Source organism: Eurosta solidaginis, chromosome 5 (genome assembly GCF_040869045.1).
Source record: "Eurosta solidaginis isolate ZX-2024a chromosome 5, ASM4086904v1, whole genome shotgun sequence".
Taxonomy (NCBI): Eukaryota; Metazoa; Arthropoda; class Insecta; order Diptera; family Tephritidae; genus Eurosta; species Eurosta solidaginis.
In genome coordinates, this window is record NC_090323.1 from 194,959,586 (window position 1) to 194,978,713 (window position 19,128).

Genomic DNA, 19,128 nt, shown 5'->3' on the forward strand with positions numbered 1-19,128 from the left:
AATATTTAAATGTTTCATTTTTACGTGCTGTGGGCAATGATGTGTAAATGTGCTAAGTCGTCAGCTGTTAAAAAAAATGTTCTAAGTCAACCTGTAAATGATATCAATCTGAATTACTAGTCATTTCTTTCTGCGCGCATTTTATTTATTTAATTCATTCAGTTTAAAAGTAAATGCTTTGTTGTTATTGTTGTTGTATTAACGATAAAGACACTCCCCGAAGACTTTGGGGAGTGTTACCGATGTTGATGGCCCTTTGCCGGATATAGATCCGGTACGTTCCGGTAAAAAAGCACTATTAAGGTACTACTAGCTCCACCATCTCTGGAACGATTTATATGACTACATTAAACCTTCTAGGCCATCCCGCCCTCCCCACCCCTTAGTTCTATGAGGAACTTGGGGTCGCCAGAGCGTCGGCTGTCAATGAAACAGGATTCGCCACGGTTAGGTGAGTTGACAATTGGGTTGGAGAAGCTATATATTGTGCTGGCAACCCCTTGAAATTGGATTCACTCAATTGGGACATGGCTTTGGTGTTTTATAAATGCTTTGCGCTGACCATAATCTACTTCAATTCTTACATGTCGATAACACCATGCTTTCTTACAGACTAGTTAAAAATAGAAAACAATTCAAGCTTAAACTTATTTAAGCTGTTATTAAAATTAATAACACTACTGAATCGATTTGCTAGATGTATAGTCCGAGTTATAGGTTCATTCATAGCATAATTCGTTTTATGAGTTATTTCGATAAATAATCTATTTTGACGAAGATCGCGCAGTGGGATATATGGAATGAACAAATTAGATAAATCAGAGCATTATAGGCAAGCATGAGTGAGATAAAAGTCCTTTTGTCATGCAAAGCCTGAAGACCAAGCAATTTGTGACTGCTGGTATATGATGGGAGGCCGTCTGGGCAGTGAGGCATACGTAAAGCAATTTTGTAAACATTTTTGGAACTTTCTCAATTTTATAGGAGTTAGATTCATAGAAAGGATTCCATATTATTGAGCAGTATTCAACACCACTTCTGACCAAGGATATATAAAGTGCCTTCAACGTCATAGGGTCCTTAAAATCACTGCTGTTACGTCTACTGAACTCAACCATTGCAACAAATTTTGAAACAACGAAATCAATGTGACTAGAAAAAGAGAGTTTGGAGTCAACATTTACACCCAAGTCTTTACTCTCTTGACAACGATTAAGAGATTTAGTATTTAGTTTGTAGACAAAGTACTATGTGGCAGTTGCATTTATGGAATAAGACACAACACAGCATTTGTTTGAATTTAAAAATAAGTTATTGTCTGCGCACCATCCGGCAAAAGAGTCCAGATCAGAACCGTTATTAATAAAATAAATAAATAAATGTAAGGCGCGATAACCTCCGAAAAGATTTTAGGCCGAGCTTCTCTTCCAATTTACGTCATGTTCCTTTTTTTAAATTTGTCCTACAAATTGGCGGGGCGGGACCTACTTGTTTTATGCCGACTCCGAACGGCATCTGCGATACAGATGAGTTTTCACTGAGAGCTTTTCATGGCAAAATACACTCGGAGTTCTTGCCAAACACTGCCGAGGGGCGACCCCGCATAGAAAAATTTTCTTATTGAAAAACCTTATTTCTAAAATTTTGATGTTGCTTTGCCCGGGATGTGAACCCAGGGCATTCGGTGTGGTAGGCGGAGCACGCTACCATCACACCACGGTGGTCGCCAATAGTTAGACAAATAAATAGTATTTTTTGTGAAATATATAGTTTTAGTGTTATATTTCAATCATTCAAGGGGAGGAGTGATGGGGAAACATATTGAGTAAAATGTGCTAAGTCAGGAGAAAAAATTTGTTTTGAGTGAGGAAATTGTGCTAAGTCATAAAATAGCTGCTGGGTTAGCATACATAATTTTTATTAAAAGCATTGCAACTAAGGTATCCTCATTCACAGTTTAAAAAAAAAGGTTATTTCAAAAAATATTCAGTTTTTTTCGTCTCCTGTAAAATTCGTAAAAAGTGACTTAGCACATTTTCACATTAAGCTAACGATATGTAAATTTGTAAGAAACAGAAAATTTGGCATTAATATATATGTAGGATTATATGTGCGCGTATATACAATTTTATGCTCGACACTCGCTTCGCGTTGACACTAAGCGATAAAATGTTTCTAATATTCTTAACGTAAAATGGCAAATATTTTCACCCGGCACACGTTGAAAAATCCTCGCCGCCATCAAAATCGCACTCGTCGCTGTCGTCATTCAAAAATAAACTCTTCAAAAAACTATGACACAAAATTTTCATAAGGAGACACAATTTTTCGATTTGGCACATAGTCGAAAAGCCAGCAATGAAGCAAACTACGGAAATTGACAGCGATGCTTAAAACAAATTGCTATAGAACTACAACAACAAGCAATTTAAATAAATAATAAAAATGGGCGAAAAATAAAAATCTTGTCGACTAAATGTCGCATACGCAAATTTTTGTTTGGCCTCCATACTTGCATATTACATACAGCTGCGTACAACAAATTAGCAACGAAATTAAAACTACATTTTTTGCAAAGTTTGAAAAAAAATATCAGTTTCCATAAAGCCTTTTCTTTCCTTTCCTCTACTTCAAGCTCTAGCACTATCACAATGGCTATCCTTATCACTATCATAGTCACTATCCCTATTGCTTTCACTATCCTTATCACTTCCCCTTTCACTTGCACTGTTATTATCCTTATCGATTTCACTATCCCTATCACTATCAATATCATAATCACAACCACTTCGCATCACTATCACAATGACTATCTCTACCTCTTCTATTGCTATATCTTCCTCTTCCGCTACCAGAGATTGTAAATAGCAGTTTCCACTATCGATATTTTCAAATACAATTGTTATTTAAAGGCCCTTCTATAAATAATTGTTAAATATCGATACTGCTGCTTTCGATTTCCCACAGAGAACAGCTGTTTTCACGCAAAATAAAGGAATTGGTCCGTGAACGAAAATAATCAGTTGCTGAAAAAATCTTAATCACGCTCTGTTCAGACGTAGACCTATGATAGCTTACGAATAACATGCTTGTGAATTGTTCATACGCTTGCGCAAATATGGCAAATTTGCGTAAAAATAGAAAAGCAAAGGAAAGGAGAATAGAGTTAAAAATAGAAAAGCAAAACAAGGCGGATGAGAGAAAAAGAAAGGAAAAGAGAAGCAAAGAAAAACAAAATAATATTGGAAAGCTAAAGATAAGAAACCAAAACCGAAACCATACTGCGTGTTATGGATTTGTTATTGAAGTGTTAACGGCTTGGTATCGATAACAGTTGTGATAGTAATATCTCGAAATGGCTCAGAAATGATCACAAAACGATTCCATAATGGTCAATCAAGCAAATAGTCCCGACATATTCCCTAATATATTCCCAAATTATTTCGAAATAGTACCAAACATATTTGCGAAAAAATCCAAACTAATTCCGAAATGCTTACGAACTAGTCCCGTAATTATCCTAACATTACTACAAAAAAGTCTCGAAATGATCCCCAAACAGTCCAGTACTGGAATTCTCAAACCTTTTTGACGATATTCGCAATCGCTATACAACGAAGCGTTAAATATAACAATTACGATTTTCAATAACAACATTTTTAGCGATATTCCTCAATCTTTGATCAGCTATGAAAGCCAAATAATTGAAGAATTAGATTTTTTCAAAAGTATTAGATAGAAAGCCGCTCGTCGTCTATTTAATCTCAATTGTTATCGCAAGTGAAAAATCGTTAAAAATTTTCCGAATTCGCCTACAGAAATGATCTCAAATTGGTCCTGGAAATTGTTCCTGCATGATCCTAAAAATATACGATTAGTGTGAGAAAATATTATTTTGGACCTGCTAGCACGTATCGGCCTACTCAGCCAATTGAAAAAAAAAAAAAAAATTATAATTAAAAAAAATTGTTTAAGTTAAACGGTTTTATTGAAAACAACACTCACATGAAGTTATAATAATACTAAAAAAAAAAAAAAAGCTAGAAAATAATTAGGTAGGTCCTAGGTACTAGTCATCACACTCCTCATCAATATAGGGCGTTGATCAGACAATTAAATAAAAGCGTTGTGCACGTGAAATTTCTAAAAGTGTGAGGCGCAGCATAACCTTATTAAGGTTCAGTTGGTCTTATATATGACTATCAATAGAAATTTAACGCGTTCAACGCTTTTATTTAATTGTCTGATCAACGCCCTAGATTGATGAGGAGTGTGATGACTAGTACCTAGGACCTACCTAATTATTTTCTAGCTTTTAGTATTATTATTAATCTAAGTCCTGAATACATAATCTTTCCAAAGACTTTACTCGACTCTGCGCCACGTATGCTTGTCCCTCCTCCAACTTCAAAATATTTTGATGTCACTTCTACCGGACTGTTTGTAATATTTGTTCCAAATATGAGCCAAATCAGACATCATAGGTCGCTTTCTATTCATGTATGTGTTATGTGTTCCAAATATGGACCAAATCGGACCAAAAACACGATTTTTTGAATATCTCGATCTTTGCACCACCTAGTGGCGATTTTTTGTCATAGGTCGCTTTCTATTCTTGTATGTATTATGAGTTCCAAATATGAGCCAAAACCGACCACAAATACGATTTTTGTGAATATCTCGATCCTTGCGCCACCTAGCGGCGATTTTTTTTATAGGTCGCTTTCTATTCTTGTATGTATTATGTGTTCCAAATTGGACCACAAATACGATTTTTGTCAATATCTCGATCCTTGCACCACCTAGCGGCGATTTTTTTCTTATTATTACATTGTTATCGGGTTCTGAACTATACTCCAAGTTTCAAGCCTGTAGCTTATCGGGAAGTTACTTAAATTTCAATTACAAAATTCGTGCCAGTCAATTCAATCTAAATAAAACCGTTTAAAAAAAATTGCGTATCTCACTGAGAAAGCCCTTTTTCGTGATAAGCCGAATTACTTTTTCTGGTTCACCGTTAAATGCAATCTGTGACCTACTCCTCTAAAACTACCACTACTATATTGTGCCTCGTAGACAACCTGAATTAAGTCAGCCGTGAAGTTTGCGAATATGCTTGAAATACTCCACGAACTAAAAACTCCAGGTAGGACAACAGAAATTGGGAAAGTAGGCATAGTTCGAAAACAATTTTTCTTATCTTAGACCCGTTTTCGGTTCGTGCAATACCTAGAAGTACAAGTGCTTTAAGGAACACGACGTTCTTTCGCACCGGTGCTATGTTTTTGTACACCAATTAAAGTTAGTATACAACAATAAAAATATTTGTACATTTATGCAGTACTTAGTTAGCATCATGCCAGGTACTAAACGATTTTTTATTGCACGAAATAATTTGCATGCTGACTGACAAATGAATTCGTAATTTTTAATGACTTTACTTGTACTGCACGAAGCCGGCGATTTAGTGTAGCGTTTTGACAAATGCATTACGAAAAAATAATTAGTGTGAGCACATTTAATAAAAATTTCGTAATTTATTAAATTTTTAAACCTAGTTTATCTATTTTGTGTTCGGGATGGGAGTAATGGTGGCAGTAGAGGAAATAAAGAGGCAAATGCTGCTTTAGAAATACTTTGTAGAGATAAACTTAGTTGTGTTTAGTTTTTGTTTTTTTTAATTAATAATATTTTCTTAATTTATTCTAAATATAAGCATTTCTGATTGGCCCTTAGCCTTCTTCAAGCAAACCGATTCATTGGCGACGGATCATTGTTGCTATTATATATGTATGCACTCATAAGGGGGAACTAACAAAAGTTCGCACAGTAGGACGACCTTAATATAGGCAAAATTTGTCAATTAAATTCTTCTCTTTTTATTTTTGATATTCTAAGAAAATTTTCCGTAAATTTTGTAACTGAACCAATGCAAACTTATCTCAAAAAAATTTTAAAAAGATTTAAAAATTCGAGAAAATTGCGAAATTTTTATTTGCAGTTCTCTGAATTTCGGAGTATGCAGTTTTGTAGCCCAATAAAGTACCAGTTATAAGGTCTCTCAAAACTCATATTGATTTTAACAAATTTTTCCCCCGAAGGGTGTTTCAGATTTTCTTCCATATAAACAAAAAAATGTTCACACTTCGTATGAAGGAAAGTCTTAGAAACTCCTTGGAACACCGATGCGAATTTGAAGAGACATACATATAATAACTACAACGTAAGCAATGGATAACGGAAGTTACACTTACATTTGAAGACTTGAGAGTATAGTGGGCGAACAATCTGGAGGCATAAAGAGAGAGCAAAGTGTGAAAATTGTCGCTCCGCCTGCGTATGAAAGGCGGTGAAACATAAGGGTTATTCGGTGGAGTATTGTCAGTTGTGAAAAAAGCGAGTTATTATACACAATTTTATCTTTTTAATTTAATAATTCGGAAACCTATCTAAGTTCGTTACAACATCAATTTGAAAAGGTTCCAAAATTTATCGATTTTAATTAACAAAAGATTTCTAGATCGAAGTAGCGGACTTATATATTTGGAGTCTCTTAGAAGCCAGAGGAGCACGAAACATGTGCTTGGAGTCCATTTAAAAAAGTCAAAGCAAAGTCAATAATATTGCGCATACATCAGTAAACCCAGAATCTTGCTAACAAGTGCTATTTTGAACTGAGTGGGCAATTGAAAAGTAAAGTCCTATCACGACGAGTACAAATCACGTCTACAAGTCGCTCATTATACCTGTTCTGAACAGCTCAGAAACGTGGACGGTGTAGAGAAGATGATATGGCTCTTGGAGGTTTCGAGAGAAAAGTTCTCCAGAAGATTTAATCTTCTGTTTGGGTACCGAAGGAGCTATATGATTAGCTGTATGTGCTTTACGCAAATATGATGACAGTGCAGCGAGTTAAAGACCAAAGGCTTCACTGACTAGGTCATGTTATGCGAAGGGTGAAGATGATTGGCCAATAAAGTATATCAATGAACACTGCAGTTTGGAAGCAGTGAAAGGGGGAGAACTCCACTTAGTTTGGGATTGCAGGTGGCGGAAGACTTGACCTCCCTCTTGGTGCACTCAATTGGCGTTGTTTACCGTGAAACAGGAATAGCTGGCGTGACATGTTACGAAACGGCCAAAATTGCTTAGGCGATTAAGCCTCAATTAATGATATTGACGAATGATGGGCCTTGGAATGTAAGCATGTACTCCCCAAGAAAAAATGGGAATTACAAAGCGTAGAATATGACGAGGTACGATTATTATTGGAACCACTGAAATCTTTTAGGGCCCAATATCAATATTGGAACAAAAAATCTCGCCAAATGATCAATTTCGAGTGAGAAAAGTTTCACCGCTATACCGAATTTGGCGATGATCTTTTACTTTAATCTTATGATTCAGTAATAGGCTGATGTGCTCAAAAATCTAAATCGGGTTCTAGGTATGATTACAAAGTCTATAAAGAACAGTTGGGCAATTTGCAATAGTTCCATTTTTGTTACAAAAGCTAACGTTTTTATTTGTTTGCATTATTTCCAATATAAAGCTTGATTAAAATACAGTACAAACGACGAACAGAAGACCTCGTAAATTACCTAAGTATTGGTTGGTCAGATCAAAAGTTTTGACAAGTTTTTTGATACACCGGAAAACAGGGTTTGGCGAAATATCTGTCTAGGATCTGGGACATTTGATTTTTGCTTATTTCTAGAAGTAGTAGTTCCCTACCTGCGCTTCGATGGGTCTCCTATAGCCACAATAGAGGTGGAAGGTTGGCGAAAAGACACTCAACTGGCATACGAGGCGATAAACGTGTACACCTCTGATTCGATAGTAGACATGTCCTACAAGCTGCCTGATCACTGTAGTGCTTTTCAGGCGAAATTAGTAGCCGTAAGCAAAACAGTAGAAACACTGGAAGCAAAAGCTTAAATCGCAGCCCCGTCAACTTCTATATTGCCATCCAAGCAGCAATTAAGGAAACTATCACGCATAGCACAACATCTATGTGGTTGATTGAAAGGAATCCCTGGAAATAATCGGGAGATAGGGCAAAGCATACATCTATAACGGGTTTCATGACATATGGGAACACATGGGGATGAAAAAGCTGATAAGCTAGCTAAACGGGGCGCATGCCTCGAAGCTTGTACCGCCAGAGTAAGCAGGAAAGCAACCCAGCTCAGGGTTCTCATTGAAAAGAAGGTTCTGTAGGCTCATGATGCTTTTAAATTAGGCCTTGCCAGTGATAGCAGATGTACGAAATGCGGGTTGGAGGAGGCTCGAGCAAGTTTTATGATCGTGGCCTGCGCTTTCCAGGCTAACACTCCAGCTATGAGGAGTGACACAGCTATGTTGTTGTTGTTGTGGTTGTTGTATTAACGATAAAGAAACTCCCCAAAGGTTTTGGGGAGTGCTAACGATGTTGATGGTACTGTGCCGGATATAGATCCGATAACAAAGCACCATTAAGGTACTATCAGGACCATCTCGGGAAAGATCAACATGCCCACAATAAACCTTTTAGGATATCCCGCCCCGCTTGAGGAAGTTGGGGTCGCCAGAGCCTCGTCAGCTAAATACAGGATTCCCATCGCGCAGGTGAGGTTGACAATTGGGTTGCGGCAGCTTTTTATTGCACTTATCAACCCCTTAAATCCTTTCATATCTAGAGCCAGAAAGTAACATAGGTCCTAGAAAGCTGTTTGTATTTTCCAAGAGGACTCAGTTAATTTATAACATAGACCCTTGTATCTGGCAGGGATTTTCAGTTTGGTCGTTGAGCAAACTATAGACTCATTCAGTCTAAGTGAGGTCCTCACAGATCGGTCAGTTCAACCTAACATAGAACTGGGGAGAAAAAGGAGAGGAAATTTACACTAACCGCTTTTACATTATAATATTTTGAAACGAAAAACAATACTTAAGGGAATGGAAAGGATAGCAAGAAATAGTTAAAACTATATGGACGCAGTTGTACTCTTCCCTCTTTCCTCATCACCAATGCAACAGCATACTTGAATTCAAGAATTGTATATTGTAAACGCGGACTTTCACTCATAACGACGATAATTCTAGCAATTAATCCTTGATAATCTTGAAACGCTAAATTTTAAATACTGTTTTAAGAAATAAATTCAAAGACTTATAGATGCTTCGATTTTCTTCAGAAGACATATGTGACCCGGTCTATGAAAAGGTGGCTTATGACTCAAAAAAAATGTTTTTTTCTGGTTTCAATAGTTTTTGAGACGCTCTTTCACGTTGTGAAAACTAGAAAGACCTAACTTGCTTAGAAGTGTACTAAAAATGTAGAGAAAGAAGAGCACAAATGAAAGACGATGAAGCCTTGGGATTCAAGGGGTTGTGTAGCGCAATATATAGCTTCTCCAACCCAATTGTCAACCTCACCTTCGAGCGGCGAATCCCGTTTCACTAACAGACGAGGCTCTGGCTCCCCAAGCTCCTCATGGAACTTGGGGGTGGGGAGGGAGGGATGGCCTGAAGGTTCAATGTGGCCATATAAATCGTTCCCGAGATGGTCGGGCTAGCACCTTAATGGTGCTGTGTTACCGGAGCGTATCGGATCTGTATCCGACAAAGGACCATCACATCGATAACACTCCCCAAAGCCTTCGGGGAGTAACCTAATCGCTACAACAACAACAACAACAACGATGAAGCCTTTGGTTCCTGTGATGCCACTTGATTTGTGCCGCCACTGATTTGTGCTTTGCCTTTTGGGCATGACTGTTCATAATGCAAAAGAAAAACTACTAAGAAACTGAAGAAATGCATTGTTTATCTTTAACAGCTGTTTCTCGCCATTTCTTTTTTGAGTAATAAGCCACCTTTTCATAGATCGGGTCACATATAACGAGAAAAATAAAGATTTTTAACAAAGAGAACTTTTGTTAATCCCCTCGTATTATGATAATTAAAGCTTCCGTATTTTTTAATTTATACATATAGTTTTAAAAGTTAAACAAGGTTTCACTATTAGGATTTTTGAAGACAAAACGGAAGAAAAATATTTAAAAACAAATTTTCTGATGAATATATTAAATTTTGTATCACTTTTTACAATGGGTAATACAATTTATTAAATCTTTATTTTAATAAAAAAAATATTCAACATCACTTTGACACAAATATTATATCTGCTTGTTGTAAAATCTGGTTAATGAAATTGTTTCCGTTCACAGCCAACGGGCGGGCGGGCGTTACCGTTAAGTTATTTTTAAATTTCACTTTTTTTAATTTCCTTGATGTACATAACCAATGGACATTTTCCCCCAAGCAATTTTACATATGCACGTATGTATGAATTTATGTATTTATATATTGCCACATACATATATGTAAATATACATAGCTAAAAAGAAATTAATGAAAATTACGTTAGCCTATTTATAGTAGGCATTTTTATTTTTTATTTATTTTATTTAATAAATTTTGCTATTCTTTTATAAATTTTTATTTCGAAAAATTTTAATATAGCACATCACATCACATATGTACATATTTTTCGTTTTTCATTACCATTAATATTTTTATTTATTTATTTTTTCAAATCATACACTAATTTTATATATCGCCCGCAGTCTTTGTTTATATTCTGTTTTTCTTTTAGTTCTGCAAACAAAAAAAACGCGCCCTTTTAATTTTCCCCTATTCGACCGTTTTGCCGTTACACGTTTCTTTCCGTATCGTTCAATGTGCTAATTACAACTAAAGGCTGTTTAAACGCTACTGTTAGAGCTCAGCTGTTTGTCAGCAAATACACACACCCAAACAAATATGTGCATGTACAGAAGAAAAATGAGTGAGCTTCGGAAAAGCGTATATGCCGGTCAATATGTACAAGGTGTAAATGAAAATCATGACAGTCGTACCCATACAGAGAAAGAAGCATAAATTGCAGACATATACATACATAGAAATAAAATATGAGACCTGCGGGTATACACCAAACATGGTGTCTCAATCGGCAGTGGAGCAGCTTTATCGGCAATAAAAACAATTGAGTAGTCTTCAAAAGCATTGTATTGTTTTTTAATCTGTTTACTTCTCTCTAATAATTTCTTTTTGCTGTAGTACACTTGATATTAATGTTCTTCTCTCCTACTGCTCATACTGCTCCCTCACTCGATCCATCTTTTTTTTCCTCGCCTTCTCCCCCTCGGTCTCTCCTGCTTTGTTTTTGTATCCCTCCCTCGTTTAGTCTTCCAATACCTCTGACTTCATTTAACCGTATATTTATTCCCCTTCTTTCTTTAACCTCCAGCCACTCTACTACTTGCAGCTTTTCACAAATCCTTACTCACATTCCTCTGCTTGTCCCTCTTTCTAGGTTTCTCGTTTTCCGCTTTCTTTTTGTATTCCCCTCGCTTCCCTTCATTTTTAATTATCCTATACCTCTCTTTCACCATTTGTCTATACTTTTATGCCGAGAGAGTGGCCCTCCCTTTTTTTCAATCTCTTCCCTTCTAGCTATCCTTATTTCCTTCCGTGTGTTTCTCGATATACGGCTGCTTGTCTCACTTTCTCCACTTCTATTTAAATCCCATTAATATTACCACACCCCCTTCTTCCACTCCTCTCTTACTACCATTCCATTTCCTTTACTTCCTCTTCGCCTCTTCCTGTTACCTCTTCTCTTCCTATACCTATGACTTGTCTTCTTCATTTCCCTCCCCCTCTTCCTCTCATGCTCATCTCGCTTATATATATTGGATATCACTAAAAAACTTTAAAGTTTTGTACAACGCCAAGGCTTGCACTTTTCAAACTACCTGCTCCCATCTTTGGACATGAAAGCGGGCAAAGGGCGGCGCAGACACAAAGATATCGAGAAGCGGTTTATTGAGGATGCATCTACGCTTGCTGGAAAGCTGACTTGCGAGCATATTACGACGGAGACCACTCTCAGCCCGTAACACGACAGCAAGGAGTGCCGACAGTTCGCCAGAGAAGAGAAGAGATATTACACACCGATAAAAAATTGGTAGCAAATCGGTAACTTTACCAAAACTAATCGGTAACATTTTAGTAACATATCGACCATTATCCTACACACAGTCGATAACTTTTCGATAAATCATCCATAACATTTTGATAGCATATCTTTAACTTTTAATAACAAATCGATAACTTAAAAAAACAATAACTTTTCGACAGTAAATCGAAAACTTTTGGATAACCTATCGATAACTTTTTGATAAAAAATTATAACTTTTCTATAACAAATTGATAAATCGTCGATATAAAATAGGTAACTCACTGATAACGTTTGTTAGCAATAAAAGCACATCAATAACAAATCGATAACTCGCATTTACTTCGTCGATAACACAAATTCCTGGAAAAAATCCAAATTTTTGGGCAATTTTTAAGAGGCAGCAACATCGAGAGAAAATTGTAAAATTGTAGCTCCCAGTGTCTAGTTTTAGGATAAAGACTTAAAATTTTTGTAGCCTCTGCGGTTTTCGAGTAATCCAGGTTCTTTTTTGTTTTGGTCTACGGGAAAAAATTATTTTTGCTTAGCCACTATAGGAATCGGATACCTTGTTCTTTTATTGTTTTACACACCTTGATACGTCCACCACCCGCCCAAATGTCGGTATTCAAATAGAAGATGATCCTTTTGTCTTTAATTATCGATATTTAATCAGCCAATGGTCGCACTGAAAGTTAAAAATAAGGTTTCGAAGGAAAAAAATTTCAATTCGTCAAAATTGAAAATTTTTAACTTTTTGGATTTTTAGTTGTGGCTACACGAAATTTAAGGCGTGTAAAAAATTAAATAAAGCTAAATGAAAAAGGAATTGATCCCTATAGTGCTCAAGAAAAACAAAATTTCCACGCCCTTAAGGCTTGGTTTCCTCGAAAGCGGTGCCGCTATATACCGGCCGCCACATAGCGGTAGAGTATCCCTCCAAAAATCGTGAGTACTCCATGCATGCATGTAGGGAGTACTCCCTATGGACCAACGGAGTGCTCTAAAATTAACCACAATTCATACAAAAAATATGGTCCAATTAACATTGCGATGTCCTAGGACTGGACCACATACTCCAGCTCCGCATTACATCAGAGTAATCCATGGAGTACCCACAGCCCAATAAATGTCGTGTAGTGATTACAATCGTTAAAAACGAGCAATGATCGGCTTACAATATGCTCGTGTAGAAACATGAGTTGGTCCATTGCTGCATTACAGTGGATTATAATGGTATGGACCACATGATCCAACGATTTTTGCACGGATGTTGTCAAAAATGCTGCAATGTAAAAGGGCATAAAATATTACGGCCGTGATGACGGTAGAAACTCGTTCAACAACGTTTTGTCCCCAGCTATTCTGAAAGCGGTGAACATTTCATCAAATATATGTATAAACAAGTAAAGGTGTCTAAGTTCGGATGTAACCGAACATTTTATACTCAGCGTGAGCTTCAATCGTACATTTAATTTCAGATAAATTACTTTTGTACCTAACACGTGGCACCGCCCGTTTAAAAAAATGCTTCCTCATATCCTGATAAAATAAAACTTGATAAGTGAAATATCATTGATTCAAAACTATTTTTTGCTAAGTTACAGCATATTATTCTAGTCTACGACTCTTTTAAACTTGTTTAATATCTAAGTTGCCGTGGCCTTTAACCGATCCCGTCCATTTTTACTAGAAATATTTTCTGCTATAAGGAAAATATGTGTACACAGTTTTGTTACGATATGTAAATTTTTCTTTGAGTTATGGCTCCCGAAACATAAAAAATTTCTTAGTCATAAAAGGGGCCATGCCACACCCACTTTTTAAATTTGACGTTTTTCCTATTTATTATTATAAATCCACTTGGGAAATGAAATACCATTGATATAAAGCTCTTTTTTGCAAATTTTATTCGTCAACGACCCTTTTAAAAATCTTGTATATAAAAGTGGGCGTCGTCCTTAACCGATTTTGTTAATTTTTTTACAAAGCATTCCTTATAGTAGAGGCAACCTCTCTGCCGAATTTTGTTACGATAGGTTTAACGATTTTTGATTTATGATTAATAATATTTGTAAATTGATTTTATCACATGTGGGCGGTGCCACGCCCAATTAAAAAATTTGTTTTCAAATTTTTATCAAGAGTCTCAATATCAGTTCACATGTCAAATTGCAACATTCTAGGTGTATTATTTACTAAATAATCAGGGTTTTTTTATTTTTTATTTTTAATCAGGGTTTTTGTGTTTTCCAAAATGTTATATATATAAAAAGTGGGCGTGGTTATCATCCGATTTCGCTCAATTTCAATACAAATCTATTCTGGGTCCAGATAAGCTCGTGTACCAAATTTGGTGAAGATATATCAATATTTACTCAAGTTATCGTGTTAACGGACATGGCTCAATCAAATTTTTTTTCGATACTGATGATTTTGATATATGGAAGTCTATATCTATTTCGATTCCTTTATACCTGTACAACCTACCGTTATCCAATCCAATCAAAGTTAATATACTCTGTGTGCAAAGCACGCTGGGTATAACAAGCAAAAAAACGGGAAAAAGAATCAATTAAGTCAAAATATCATCGATATAAACCGTTGAATAAGCTCTTCCAGCTTTACAAAAAAAGCGGTGCCGCTAATGACGGTGAGTATAGCGACCGTTCTTTAGAGGTCGTAATATAGCGGCACCGTTTTCCGAGGAGACCAAACTTTTAGACCAAAACAGGTTACGGCCTGTTGAAAATTACCCAAAAAGTTGGAATTTTTTGTATCCTTTAATTTTTCCCAGTAGTGTATATGCAACCAGCCGATAACTCGTCGATAAGATAATACGCCTATAAACCGTCGTTAACAGCCCTAGATCTGAACGATAACAAACAGTTAGCACTTCTATATCAATTGATATGATACCAGCCGTGGGTTTCGTGTCTGGTTCCGGTTTTGACTTCTAGTCTTTTCTTTTAACTGAGCAAAATTTTAACAAAAATATTATATAATATTTCTAATTGCTGTTTTTATGTACAGGCCGCCTTTTCGTTCGTATTTGGAATCCAAATCTATAAATAAAGTTTTGGTTGCAGAGATGGACATTCGTGCTATTAGCGAGCTTTGTTTAGCTATATTTTATTAAAATAGTTTGTTAAAAATAAACGATTGTGATCATTCGTTAGATGGCAGCATAAGCGCATGTCAGTTTTTATTGATAGATGATTGATTGATAGAACAGCTGATTTATGGTGATATTTGATATAAGACTTTTGTATTTTGTTGCGGAAGATGCGCAAGGGTCCGGCTTAACTGTTTTGATTGGGAAGCCCAGTATATAGTTAGCTACGTACGAGTATACTCTTTTAAACCTTAATAAGTAGGCATAACTGACGTGCAAAATTAATTACATACTTATAATGTATGTATATATGTATGAATATTAGGACGTCACAACAATAAATTTTGGAGTATTATCAATAGCAACTAAGAATTTATTTTATTATTCAAGCCTGTTGACTAGATATTAAGGAAAATACTCTGAATTAGAAAATATAGATACTTAAATCATATACATTTTTTGAAAGCAAGAAAACAGTTACAACAGTTCGAGGCCGGCGAAAAAGAAAGCAAATTAAATATTGCGTAAACATTCAATCTCATTTAAGGATGGCGACAAACGCCTCGCCTAGCTTATAGCACGCACTTTGTCATTAGCCTAAGAAATATTCGAACAGCTTTTGCTGCTGTAAAATCAATTTTTTCTAACTTAGCCGGTTTACACGCTCAGGCGGTGCATACGCACTTTTGCTTCTATAAATAATACGAATGCACCTATCCAACAACTGCAGCAGATAGTATATACATACATACGCACGAAAACAAGTTAGTTGAAAAACTCAATAATCACACCAACAACAATCATTCAACTCAAGGAAAAAGTAGCCGCAAAAGGTAAACTTTGAGCGTTAAGTAGTAAATACGAGTAAATAGTTAATATACAAACTACCTCATGCATGTGCGTTCATTCGCTAAAAAAAATTAAAAGTCAAGAGAATCTCTATATGAACTAAGTCTTAAGCGAATAGCAAATATACATATTTACATTGTACAGAAAACTGTATAGTTATGGCCAACTAGATAACTATAAGTGGTTGCACATAAACTTTATGGATCTATAAAGAGCAGTGAAAAACAAAAAACAAAAACAAACAAAACGAAAAAGCGTTGGGAAAAGCTTTCCAGTCATTACTATAGGTAAGTTTTGTTGTATGGTAAAAACTACAAAAGTTTGTTATAATAAGTAGTATTTACTAAATATCGACTATGTTCATGTGTATGTACATTAACCTGGGTCAATTTGTATGCACGAAAGTTAACCGATATCGCGCCATCGATTTTCGATAGGATTTGGGCTCAGGAAAAAAAGGGAGTGTTTTGGTCCAAAAATTAACCCTTTCGCCATTTTTTTTTTCAGGCTCGAAAATTATTTTTTTAGGTATGCGTAGTGGAACATTTTTTCCTGAGCTCAAATCCTATCGATGGCGCGATATCGGTTAATAAATCGACCCAGTCTAATGTACATACATATGTAACTCTGTACCAATCTACCTATGCTGTGCTGACCACAAGTGTGATTCCAAGTTTAGCCACTAAGTGTGGTTAAGTTTCGTAAACTTATAACTTTTCATGAAGAAGTATGCGCATTTACATACATATTTATTTACATGCATACAGCAGCTAACAGAAAAATAGCAGTGACAGTTTTTATCAAATTTCGTCAACTAATTTTTCTTTTTTATTTTCGCTATATTAAGAAGAACTTCTCTGAAAGCTTTTTATTATTCAAGCCTGAAACGTTTTCGACAAAATTCTAGCATTTTAGAAAATTTTGAGAAAACTTCGAATGTTTTTATTTGTTGTTCTCTAAACACCGTTCAAAAGGTTATTGGCCGTCGAACAGGGCGCGTTAGCGCGTCAGTTGCTCTTCTTTGAGTTAAGTGGCACTAATTGGCAATTCAAGTCGTTTTATCCCTGGTCTTTCCAGCGGAGTGGGAACCTCCCTCTTCCTCTGCTTCTATTAGAGGGTTCCGATAAAAATACTTTCTTAGTCGGAGCATCATATTTCATTCGCATAACATGGCCTAGCCAGCGTAGCCGCTGCATTTTAATTCGCTGGACTAGGTTGATGTCTGCGTAAAGCTCGTACAGCTCATCATTAAGTCTTCTTCTGAACTCGCTGTCGCCAACGCGTAGAGGTCCGTAAATCTTTCGAAGAACTTTTCTCTCGAAAACGACTTGTGGAACATGATTTTCGTTTGCCAAGAGAGGACTTTACTTTTCAACTGCATACATAGTCCAAAGTAGCATTTATTGGCTACTTCTGTATTAATTCAGGACTATTTCTAGAAAATGTTAGAACTAATGCCGGATACCTTTAACTACCTACGTAAAATTTCCGGATAATTTTGGGATTGTTTCTGGATAATTTTTGTATTATTTCGGTGTTATTTACGGTGTTTTTATGTAAAATTTCGGGGTTGTTTCGAACAATTCCGAGCAGTTCGGGATAATCATTTCGGGAATACTTTCGGGAGGATACCCGGATAGTTATGGCATTAATTGAAAAGTTTTATTGATTATTTTGAAACTGTTTTCTGGGTAATATCGGAACTATCTCCGGAGCTTTTTGGGATTGTTCTCGGCATCAGTTGGAGACCATATTACGATCAAATGAGGACTAATTTGGGATAATCTTCGAAACAGTCTCGGATTAATTTAAGAAAAAAATTTAGGCTATTTTGGGATCATTTCATGATCATTGCTTATGATAATTTCTACTTCAGACAAATTTCGGAATCGTATCATTTCGGCTTTGTTCAGTTGATTAATAATTATCTTTATCGTTTTGGGACTATTTCGTTTTCGGAACCGTTTCGAAATTGTTCTAAGTATCATACTGGGACTATTTAATTCATCATCTCCTCTCACTTCAAACATTTTTTTGAGCACGCTTATATTAGCTTCATTTGTATATTTGTATGAACGTAAGTCCTTTATACCGATTAATTATAACAAGTGTCTCGTATACGCACTCCTACCCGTACTTTCTGGTGGCAAGCATATGTTTTCGTGTAATATGTTGGTTTTTAATAAAACGACGTGCTAATTTTAATCGTTACAACTTTGAGCCTATTCGAACTACACCAGCAATATTCAAGCGGTTTCGGAAACATTTGCACATCATAACAAATATCCTACTATTGTCTGTCCGTTCCAAAGTTCATGTTACTCCTTTTATAATGTAAACTGCTATAAGGTTTCGAAGTAGTAATAATAAAACATTCAACAGTATCAATATGTGAATATCTCCGGATATTGAAATCCAGCTATGATAGCATCCAGCCTAACAATAGTTTTTAGCATACGAAATTATAAAACGATTAACACATTACATTCAAATCAACGACAAATCATATAATTAAAGCAAAAGTGCCCATAAATTTTCCTCACCTGCTATCTTTCATTAAAAATCACTTGTGCACGTCTCAAATCACTTAAAACATTCTTTACATTTCTCTACCGGAAGTCACAACAATCAAACCAACTTAACATCATTGCAATTTAAAACAGATTTAAACTAAAATGTATACAAATCCAAATACATAAATACATAAGTAGGTAGTTCTGATCCATTCTATTTATTTAGGAATTTGTTAATCGTAAATTCTTTGTATTGCATAATGAGTACATTTTTTATTCATGAAAATTAAATTGAATGTTTACAAGCATAAAATTACTTTAGAATTGTTTAAACTCGTGGCCACATGAAAGCTTATTACATTCTAGAAGGTTAATGAAACAAGTAGGGAAGTCTAAGTTCGGGTGAAACCGAACATTACATACCCAGCTGAACACTTGAAATGCTGTTATTGTTTGTTTTATGTACTTAATAGTGTTACAAGGCTGCGCAATAATACATATATATAAGGTTCTATTCTGAACTAATTTTTCTTCGACTTATGGTTCCCGAAACAGAAAATTGCTTAGTCATAAAAGGGGCGGTGCAACGCCCTTTTTTTTAAATTTGAAGTGTTTCCTATTTATTGTTATAAATCCACTTGGGAAAT

General features: G+C 35.7%; 1 protein-coding gene across 5 annotated transcripts in view; it reads right to left on the minus strand.

Moving 5' to 3' along the window:
• Pka-R1 (protein kinase, cAMP-dependent, regulatory subunit type 1) overlaps window positions 1-19,128 on the minus strand; it is a 178,024-nt gene that overhangs the window by 37,768 nt on the left and 121,128 nt on the right. For 3 of the 5 annotated variants that reach the window (XM_067787184.1, XM_067787183.1, XM_067787181.1), the window contains exon 1: window positions 10,549-10,730. The exons of 1 other annotated variant lie outside the window; for it this stretch is intronic. In XM_067787184.1, the coding sequence (XP_067643285.1) occupies window positions 10,549-10,551 (3 nt within the window). In that variant the 5' untranslated portion in view covers window positions 10,552-10,730. Of the gene's footprint in view, window positions 1-10,548; window positions 10,731-19,128 lie in introns of those variants that run through there. One more of the 5 variants, XM_067787182.1, reaches the window with a different exon arrangement.